Source organism: Nuphar pumila, chromosome 2 (assembly GCF_984573655.1).
Source record: "Nuphar pumila chromosome 2, dmNupPumi1.hap1.1, whole genome shotgun sequence".
Lineage (NCBI taxonomy): Eukaryota > Viridiplantae > Streptophyta > Magnoliopsida > Nymphaeales > Nymphaeaceae > Nuphar > Nuphar pumila.
In genome coordinates, this window is record NC_143250.1 from 64,058,106 (window position 1) to 64,069,348 (window position 11,243).

Genomic DNA, 11,243 nt, shown 5'->3' on the forward strand with positions numbered 1-11,243 from the left:
GACTTGACCTGACCCACTTAGACCCGGGCCCAATAAGTCTGGGCCCTGGCTCAGACCAACAAGATTTGGGTGAGGCTTCAGCTCAGTGCCGGGCCTCGAGTTGGGCCGGTTAGACCTGATTTCCACCCTTAAATCCATAGGAACCGATCTCCTCCCAACATGAAATAATCTTGTTCTGTGCAGACTATTGGCGACTTCAGTATTAATGGGAGACATAAGCAGACTTGAGACAATAGTATTTGGCTAGAAATCCATGGTTGATTTCAAGAGATGGACGGTTTTGGAGGTGCATCTTACTGTACAACCCTGCACCCCACTTAATCATGGCTAAAAAATGCAACATAAACAAAACAAACCACGGTTCAACCACTCCCTAATTGCACCTTCTCCTTGCATGTGTGTGTGCGTGTCAGTTTCCACACACTCAATAATATGAGGGAGAGAGAGAGAGGTTGCAGGCGTCACATGGAGCCCATGTTGTTTAGTGGAAAATGAGGCAATTTTTAAATGGGTATGCTCATGTGCGCATGTGGAAAGGGACAGGAGAGGGAGGAGAATTGCGGTTGGTGGGCTTACAACCCATGCTATGCAAAAAAAAAAAAAAAGATCCTCTAACCTCCACTATCATCACCATTATCACACGCCCACACACCTTCACTACATGCATTATTTGGCCTTTGCTTAAACCTCCCTAACATGCAAAGATTCCTCCCCTTTCCCACCCCCCTCAAGCAACCGACCTCTTGCAAGTTGCAACTTTTGTCTGACTCATTAAAGCCAAATATTTCTACAACAAAACTGGCTTTGTGATCAAATAATAACAAAACCCAGTTGGTAATTCTTCTAGTGAGCACTACAGAAGTTTGTTTCGTAGGGAAATGGTTTGCAAGAGGATGGTTATATTCTTACATTAGAAAGAGTAACCCCTAAGATAATTCCCCTAAGATGAACACATTCTATCCTGTTCTAGTGTCGGATGAGTTATCTGATCAAATTTATAAAAATATTATCCCCAATAATGAACTAATAAACAGCTGTTGCTTCTTCCTAGGCTTCACAAGAATACAAAACTTTCCCAATAAAAGATACCAAAAGGCTTCACCACCTTCTTAAAGTATATATCTCCTGATAGTCTTCCACTTCTTCCTTCTCTCTCAGTTTTGCAGAGCAAAAAAAATGCTGGAAAATTAAGACAGAAGCAAAGGCAAAAATGCATCCCGTTGTGTTCCTAGTGCTTGCTGCCATCTTTATTTCTGGAGCAGAAAGCACCAATTTTGATGATGAGGGTGCGGTCTTGTTGTCCATGAAATCGAGCCTAGTAGACCCACTTGGCTACTTGAAGAGTTGGAGGCCTGAGAACAGCTCTGCTCACTGCAACTGGACTGGAATCTCCTGCGATTCCGATCGCCTTATCACCAAAATCGATCTGTCGAACATGAATCTCACCGGCAACGTGTCTGATTCGATCCAGTCGTTCCGCAGGCTCTCCTTCCTCAACCTGTGCTGCAATTCATTGTCTGCTTCATTGCCAAGATCAGTGTCTAACTTGACAATGCTGACATACCTTGATATTAGCTCGAACCAATTTGAGGGAGATTTTCCTTCTGGATTGGATGGAGCCACTGGATTGATCAACATCAATGCTTCGAGCAATGATTTCTCTGGATTTCTGCCGGAAGAAATTGGAAATCTTAGCAGACTTGAGTGGCTGGATCTGAGGGGAAGTTCTTTTCAAGGTGAGATTCCTGTATCTTACAAGAACATGAGAAGTCTCAAGTTTCTTGGATTGTCAGGGAACAATCTCACCGGCCAGATTCCGGCAGGATTAGGCCAAATTGTGTCATTGGAGATGTTGATCATCGGTTACAACCAATTCGAGGGCCTGATCCCGCCTGAATTCGGCAACTTAACCAATCTGCGGTATCTAGATCTTGCCGTTGGCAACCTAGGCGGCTCGATTCCGGCAGAGTTAGGCAGACTACCCCATCTTGATACTGTCTTCCTCTACAAGAACAACCTCAAGGGTCAGATCCCGCGGGAACTCGGCAACATAACATCTTTGGTGCTGCTCGATCTCTCAGACAACCTTCTAACTGGTGAGGTTCCGATGGAATTGTCGAAACTCAAGAGCTTGCAGCTGCTGAACCTGATGCGCAACCACCTGTCCGGATCAATACCGACCGGAATTGGCAAGTTGGTCAATCTGGAGGTGCTGGAGCTGTGGAACAACTCGTTCACCGGGTCCTTGCCGCCAGATCTCGGCCGGAATTCAGCTCTTCAGTGGCTCGATGTCTCGTCGAACTTGTTCTCTGGCGACATCCCTCTGGCATTGTGCAATGGAGGTAACCTTACCAAGCTCATTCTCTTCAACAATGGATTCTCAGGCACCATACCTGTAAGTCTCTCCAAGTGTGCTTCTCTAGTCAGAGTGAGAATTCAAAACAACCTTATGGTGGGTACCATCCCTATTGGCTTTGGGACACTCCCTAGGCTCCAAAGATTAGAGTTAGCCAACAATAGCTTATCTGGTCAGATACCAAACGACCTATCTCTCTCTCCTTCTCTTTCATTCCTTGATCTCTCAAGAAACATGCTGCAGTCATCACTTCCATCAAACATAGTCTCCATACCTAACCTTCAGATCTTCCTAGCATCCAACAACAACCTCACTGGCCCAATTCCGGATCAATTCCAAGACTGCCCGTCTATTGCTATTCTTGACTTGTCGAACAATCGCCTCTCTGGTGAGATTCCGGTGAGCCTCGGCTCCTGCGAGAAGCTGGTGAACCTCAACCTCATGAACAACCAGCTCACCGGTGTGATACCTCCGGTGCTTGTGACTATGCCGGCATTGGCAATCTTAGACCTCGCCAGCAACCTCCTCACAGGCTGCATCCCGGAAAACTTCGGCAGCTCGCCGACGTTGGAATCCTTCAATGTCTCCTACAACCGCCTCTCCGGCCCGGTGCCGACGAACGGCATGCTCCGGACGTTGAACCCCGATGACCTCGCCGGCAACGGTGGCCTGTGTGGCGGTATCCTCCCACCTTGCACCGGCACCTACTCTGCCACCCACTCGATGGCGCAACGCCGGCACGTGCTCCTGGGGTGGCTGATCGGAATGTGTGTAGTGGCGGCCCTTGGGCTCGCCGTCGCGGGAGGGAGGTGGGCATACAACCGCCACCTCAACGGCGAGTGCGGCCTCTTCCTCCTCCCGTTCTTCTGCAGGAACCGCACAGACGGCAAGGGGGACTGGCCGTGGAGGCTAACTGCATTCCAGAGGCTGAACTTCACGAGTAGTGAGGTGGTAGCATGCATCAAGGAGGCGAACGTGATCGGGATGGGCGCGACCGGGATCGTCTACCGGGCTGAAATCCAGCGGGCAAGGGCGGTGGTGGCCGTGAAGAAGTTGTGGAGGATGGAAACAGCAGAAGACGAATTGGGTGGCAATGGAGAATTGATAGGAGAGGTGAACCTCATGGGGAGGCTTCGCCACCGGAACGTGCTGCGGTTGTTGGGGTACCTCCATAACCATGTTAGCACCATGCTTATATGTGAGTACATGCCGAATGGAAGCTTGGGGGAGGCCCTGCATGGCGGAGGAGACCTGCTCATGGACTGGGCGTCCAGGTACAATGTGGCCATGGGGGTGGCTCAGGGGCTCTGCTACCTACACCATGACTGCTTCCCTCCGGTGATCCACAGGGACGTCAAGTCCAACAACATACTTCTTGACTCGAACCTAGAGGCCAGGATGGCTGACTTTGGGCTGGCGAGGTTGATGCTGAGGAAGTATGAGACCATCTCCAGGGTGGCAGGGTCCTGCGGCTACATTGCTCCTGGTGAGTTTAGTAGTAGTATAACTAGCTAGCTCCTTCTTTGATTACTGAGCAGATCCGTTCTTTGATTTCTTAGCATGGCACCAGTCCGTCCGTCTCATGGTGAACTGCACTGTGATGGACATTGGTTGTTTTGGTCCGTAGGATGACGTGGCTACCCATGTTCAGTTCTAACATCAAGGCCTTCAATGAGATGCTGCCATGCGGCAGTGGTGCCTTGCCTTTGGTCACGTGGACGTGGCAGCATTAGTTTTGGAATTTTTTGTTACATGTCAAATGGGTTTGGTCATGGACTCACTTGGTGCATGGTTATTTTTTTTGTTCCTCTTTTTCGCTTAATCTGATTGTCATGCTTTAATTCGTTTTTCTTTTGGCCCTTTTATGTTTTTTTGGTGTCTTTTTGCCTTTACGGATGCCATTTAGGGATGGCAGTCGACGGGGTAGAGGATGGGGACAAGGTCTCCACCCCAGCTCCGTTTTCCAATTTTGCCCAGCATTCCTGCACCGGTTTTGATTTTAACCTTCATCCTCAGTCCAAACGGAAGGTCACCTTTCACCGTTAGAGGAAGGAGAGAGAGAGGATATGAGAGAAATGCGAGTTCATACGGCTCGTTAGAAGAAGAGAGAAGAGATCCAAGAAAGAGTTTTACGTTAGGGTTATATATATATATATATATATATATATATATATATATAAGATTTTATAATATGTATAAGAGTATCCTTAAAAAGGACATGACATGACGAGGTGGGGTGGGGGCAAAAGTAAGTCCATTCCCTCCTTGCACCGGTTTTGATTTTAACCTTTGTCCTCGGTCCATTCCCCAATTCATGTCCTCCATCCCTCGTCCAAACTGGGTAAGGTAGGGCGGGGCCCATCTCCGCCCCCCCTGTCCACTGCCATCCCTAATGCCATGGAAGAAAAGAAATTTCTTTGGTTTTGGAATGCCAAGAGAAATCCCGAAATTCTTGGATTTTTTTTTTGGAAAGGCAGGTTCTTGGAAATTTATTTGGTATTATTGAAGTACTATAGGGATCTTAAATCCTAAATGTTTTTTAGAGAGTTAAATCCTAGATGTTATTGACCGTTGGTGTATAGTAATACACTACCAACTGTCTGTTTGGATCCATTGTTTGAATTTCATAATGCTAGTTAGAGTACCAAACATACGAAGAGGCTTATAGACCCTTTTCTTTCTTGCGACTTGACTTACATACCAGGTTAGGTATCTATCTCATAGCCTTTTTTGGGGGGGATTTGCAAAGTTTCTATTATTCAGTGTCACAAACAAACATGGCGATATTTTAAAAAATGTCATGTTATTTATCAGCTGTTTTTTTTAACCATCATAATATTTATATGCAGCATTTTCATGTTCCTGACTTCACCAGAAATAATTGCGATGATTTCTTTTGAGGAATAATAATAATTGAGCTGATTATAATGAACTAATGGTTTCTTGCAGAATGTGGGTACACATCAAAGGTAGATCAGAGGATTGACATATACAGCTTTGGGGTTGTCTTAATGGAGCTTGTTACCGGGAAGAAGCCTCTAGAACCAGAATTCGGAGAGGGTGTGGATATAGTTGAGTGGATCCTCCGAATGGTCCGAAACAAAGCGGGAATAGAGCAAGCCCTAGACCCAAATGTGGGTGGTCAGTGCAGCCATGTCCAAGAAGAGATGCTTCTGGTCCTTAGGATTGCACTCTTGTGCACAGCCAGGCAGCCTAAGGACAGGCCTTCTATGAGAGATGTGGTTACCATGTTGGGAGAGGCTAAGCCAAGGAGAAAGAGTAGTGATGACAAAGAGAGGCCAATCTTCAACCCACCTCCCATTTCCAGGCTTTTGTAGATAACAAGTGTACATCTAGTTGTCTGTTTTTTTATTGTCTTTGTCTATTGAGATTATTTCCTTCTTTGGTATAAAATATATCTTTGATAGAAAAAAGAAAGGAAAGTAATGAAGAATTGAGGCTTTGTACCATTCTTTTTTGTATTTAATGTTTGTCCTTATAATGTCTAAACAAAATGTCTCCAATGGTGCATTTTAGACTTGGTTCTGTGTCACTCAATTTTAATGAGAAACAGTAGGTGTACGTTCTCTAGGCACAGGTCTCAGGAATTGAGTTTAGTTGATCTTCAAGATATATATTCTGTATTGTCATGAACAACATCAGAAGATTTATTCCCTTTAAATTGTTAGCATTTTTTTTATGTATAACCAAACCTTTTATTTTTATAAAGAAGCAACTCGATTAACAATCTCTTTTGTTTATATTTTCATTATAAACAGAGGCAAATGGAGTATATGGTTGTATGTTAGGCTCTGTTTGAGAGCCTTGAATTGGAGGTGTGTTGCAGTTTCCCCCAAGTCCTCCATGCTCTTTGCTGTTTGGGAGCAGCGGCGTTGCCAAAACATTGAACTGGAAATAGAATTGACAGCCCCGGCCAGCACCCATAGTGACACGTTTTTATTGGCAATTTCTCATTTTTTTAAAAACTCGCGAGAAATTGAAAAACATCCATAAATCTCGCATTTTTGGCAAAAATTTTGGCAATAAAAAATTTAATTAAAAAATATAAAAATTATTTTTTATAACAAAATATTAACAAAAATTATTTAAAAATAAAAGCACAGGATTTTTTTGCAATAAATAGTCGTTTAAAATGTAAATATTGCATTTAAATCACGGTATTTATGCTTTTTTCATAAATCTCACGATATTTTGTAAATCTAGTGAGAAATTGCCGTTTTAAACTTTCAAGCAATTTCTCGTGATATTATCTAGAGATTTTTATAAATCTCACGATATTTGTCACAAAGCCCGCACCACATTTCAACACCATTCACGAAAGATCTTTTTGGCAACTCAACATGCACTTTGGCAAAACAATATTTTGGCAACACATGGAAATAGTCATAGTGATTTTTCCATCTCAATGCAAGGCTACCAAACAGAGAGTTGGAGGCGGTCCATGGTTAATTGCCTAAAAATTCTCATAATTGAAGAATCTTTTAGTTCCTAATGTCATCCATGAGCGCATCACCTCCCTAGTACTTAGGGGCGGTTGATTGTGTTGGTAAATAGTCATTGACTATTTGTCTCGGTGCAAAAGGTCGGGGATAAATAATCTCAGCCTTTACAACAACAAAAAAAATTGATACCTTTTCCATATTGAAACAACTGCATTTCATTATTATCTGTGCATATATTTCACTGTATTTAATTCAGATCTCATATATGCACTTCATCAAATGATATTTGTAATAATCTAGGGAACAGCCATTGCGTGCGATCAACCTATGCATATCACCTAAGCTCAATCTGCAATTTCAATATACTGCATTACAGCCACCCCTATTCTTCACAACACTTCATTCCTCCTTCATACTTACAGCATGCCTTGTTGATATTTCTTGCTAGCTCAGATGTCTATGGGAATATGCATGTGGGTGTTACCCTTAGTGTAGATGGTCCTCTTAGGCTGTCCCCAATCAACAGTTCGAGGAGTTTGGACCTTTTCATGTGAGTCCCCTGAACATGATTTTGATGCTTTGTTAACTAAGGTACAAAAAGAACTAAGTATGGTGGGTGTCATAAAGGAGCTAGGCTACGGATAGGTAGTCCCCATTTTGAAGAGATACTTTCATTATATTCACCTCTCATCAAAGTTGATATTGCAAGGTTAATTAGCACTATGGTGTGCATACATATTGGCCTTGATGACAGTCAAAATGCTATATGCATTCTCTTGTATTTTGTCAACACCTGCCACAGATGGATTTAATTTTTCATGGGAGATTTCAGGTTTACCATATGAGATGTTTTGCTGCATTTTGTCGTGCTCTACTAAGTTCACTCGCGTTCTTTTATTTATCTGTTGTTACATAGTGTGACATTAGATCTGATTCTATCTTTTGAAAATCACATTCATATGGCCACTTTAATTTCATCACTTTGCACTACTGCACTCATAGCATTCTTAATAAATTGTTGTAGCTTTGTTTATGTTCACACCAGCCCATGGGCTGCTGTAGCTTCATTTATATTTGCAGCAACCCATGGGCTGTAAGTTTCATTTATATTCACAGCAGCCATGGATTGTTGTAGCTTCATTTGCATCCACGGCATTAGCTACTCTAGCATATTCATGTTTTGCTTTCTCTTTCTTATATTTCATTTTTTTAGAATTCATTACAGTATAGGTTTAGGCTCAGTTGTAGCACAGATATGTGATTTTGTTCCATCTAGTTCACTATAGCATAGGGATATGTGTTGCTTCCTTTTTTGTATTTTGTTTTAATGCATATGTATATAGAGGCTCTCACTCTGCAGTTCATTACAACACAACACCATCACTTGAGCCTCCACAGGGTATTGTCGTAAAAATGCACAGCATACCACTTGAGGTTCCATAGTATATTGTTGTGCACTTTTACAGCATATCATATCAGATCTCTATAGGGTATTGTCATAAAAATGCACAGCATACCACTTGAAGTTCCATGGTGTACTACTGTGCATTTTTATACCACATCATACCAAACTTTTGCAAGGTATTGCTGTGAAAATTTACAGCACATCACCTGAATTTTCCCAGCATCTTGTTGGCATTTTCACAGCATCCTTACACCCCTTCATACTCTCATATCAGTCACTTACACAGTACCACCACCTCATCATTTTATTTGTATACATTTTTATCCATATTGCCTCCAATATAGTTAGCCATTCTTCATCTAAGCATATTTAGCATTAGCATGGCATTGGTTAAGTTTACAACATATCGTTTGAAGATTTTATAGTATGTTATTGTGTGTTTTCATAGCATATTATTTGGGGTTTTCACAGTATGTCACTGTGTATTTTTCATAACACATGCACCCTAATTTCGATATGTGCATCTGTATATGCACTCCTTATTTGCAAATACCTATACATATGCATTAAAGTTTGGTCATATACATTATAGTTATAGGAACACATGTGCTTTAGTAACCTATGCACCTTCCATCTCAACAATATATGCAGGTCAACGCATATGTATCCTCTTAAGCATTCCCTTACAAAGTATAGGCATTTGCATTTAGACAATTTCATATACATTCTCTCATTTAATATATTCATTGCCCTTGGGCAAATGCATACAGACTTCTCCCTTAGCCTAGCATGCACATCTTCACACGCATTTCTCATTTAGCATAAGCACTGCATTTAGGCAAATGCATATGCATTCCATTCATGCATTAGGCATTACATCTTCATGAATATGTACATTTCCATTATAGCTTAGGCATAATCATCTGCATATTAGTTTTAATGTGGTATTTTAAATTTCTTCTCTGTATTTTGTATTTCTTTTGCTTGTGTTATCTTATGTTTGCAGAAAAACTTAGAAGATGTTGATTTCCTTTTCTAAATTAGGAATTTTGATGTTTCAATTTCAATTTAAGACTGTAATAATTTAATATTAATGAGAATTTCTACTTTTCAGTTTAGAATAGAATGTATGAGCATATAGTTCTCATAATTGCTTGTGACATCTCACTTTATTTTTATTTCAAAAATTCACAATGGTGAAACACGAATGGCACGTGCATCATTCTAATAAGAGGTAAATAACCCGAAGTAAATTATTTACATTTATGGCCATAGTCAAAATATGAACAATACTTAGGATTTTTATCTTTTATGGAATAACATTTAATCTCCATCATATTTTTCTAAATATATTTTCTTCCTCTATCGGAATTTAAGATATATTTATGGCCATAGTCATGGATATATTAAAAATTAATTTTATTTTAAATCCTATAAAGACACAAAAATTTATTTTATTCTTTATTAGAATTTAGATATAAATTAGATTATAATATATTGGTGACCATAGTCATGAATGTATTATGATTTAATCTTATTTTAATTCTATTAAAGAATAAAATTTGCTTTTAAATTTCAATCTTTTAATAAATTTCAAAGCATTCATCATTTAGGATAGAATTGCATTCATTCTCAAATTATTTCAAGTCATCTTCAAAATTCCAAGTGATTTTGAAATAAATTTTCAAAAACACAGTTCTCATTTCTAAAATTCAAAATCATTTTAAACTACCATTTATAAATCTAGACTTATCCTTTTATCCTCAAGTCCATTCAGTTTTAAATTTTATTTCCAATTTTCAATTTTCAATTCTCATTTCTGAATTTCACATTTTAACTCCAAATTTCATTCAAATTCTTTATTTTTATTTTACATTATCAAATTCCATTTCAAATCCTGAGTTTTAATTCAACTCTAAATCAAAGTTTTTAAATTCACTTTGAGATTCCAAATCAAACTTTGAGATTTACTTTGAAATTCTAAATTAATTTTCAAATTCAATTTTGATTTCATATATCAAGTCAAATTTCAAAAATCAATTCCAAAATCCCAATTTGAACCTAATTTTCATTCTAACTTTAAATTTCAAATTCCAAATTTTGATCTTTCATTTTCCAATTTCATTCTTTTCCAAAATTCCATTTTCGATTTCAAATCTTCCTTTTCAATTTAAATTTCAAATTCAGAAACTCTCAAAATCAAAATTCCATTTCAATCTTTGATCTCAATTATGATTTCAACTTTCAAGTTTCAAATTTCCTTTTCAGATCTCAAATTCATTTCAGATCCAAGTTTAGATTTAAAATTTCAAAACTTCCAAATCAAGTTCAATTTCTGAACCACTTCTTCAAAGATATTTCCAAACTTGTTTCAAAATCACTTGAGAAATCTAAATTTCTAAAATATTTCCAAAGCAGACATCATATTTCAAGTCATCATTTTCAAAGTTCATTGCACAAGCATGATTCAATGTGCATTCAGGGTTTTAGAATAATCACTTAGACAAATTTAGGCAAAGCAAAAGGCATTGATTCGATCATTGGTTCAATTACCCTTGGTAAAGGCGTCAGGAACGGTTGAACCTCGTACTGACGAATGAATTTTGTCTCTCTATTTTCTCACAAAATTTTTAAAATGGGGGCAAGTTAATTTTTTAAAATAAATTTTTCAAAGAAAGGTCAAGTGAGACCTTGCAAAGAGTTTCCTTCTTTCTTTCTCTTCTTTCTTTTTTTCCTTTAAAAAGGGGAAAAGGCTAAAAGGAAAAGAAGGAAAGAGGAAAGGGGGAAAATTTTTTGCAACGATCACACCCTGCCATGCATTCCCCTTCTCCCTCTTTCTCTGTGTATGTCAGAAGGCCAGCGCCCACCTGTCGTGCCTCCCCTCTCTCTCTCTTTGCATACACTGGGAGGCCGACAGCCCCCTATTGTGCCTCCTTTCTCTCTACGTTCGTCGGGAGGCCGACAAGAGGCCGACGGCCCCCTATCGCACCTCTCTCTCTCTCTCTCTCTCTCTCTCTCT

General features: G+C 39.9%; 1 protein-coding gene across 1 annotated transcript; it reads left to right on the plus strand.

Annotated features, from left to right (window-relative positions):
• Positions 1–1,210: 1,210 nt before the first annotated feature.
• Positions 1,211–5,879, plus strand: LOC149845586 (uncharacterized). Its single transcript, XM_089988561.1, has 2 exons — positions 1,211–3,842; positions 5,306–5,879. Exons 1-2 carry the CDS (start codon positions 1,211–1,213, stop codon positions 5,692–5,694), a joined length of 3,021 nt encoding a protein of 1,006 aa, XP_089844687.1. The 3' UTR covers positions 5,695–5,879.
• Positions 5,880–11,243: the final 5,364 nt, after the last annotated feature.

Bases quoted from the DNA above. Each gene is read 5' to 3' on its own strand.
- LOC149845586 (XM_089988561.1), top strand. From the start codon at position 1,211: ATGCATCCCGTTGTGTTCCTAGTGCTTGCTGCCATCTTTATTTCTGGA. The intron at 3,843-5,305 runs GTGAGTTTAGTA...GGTTTCTTGCAG, and splicing joins CTGCGGCTACATTGCTCCTG to AATGTGGGTACACATCAAAG.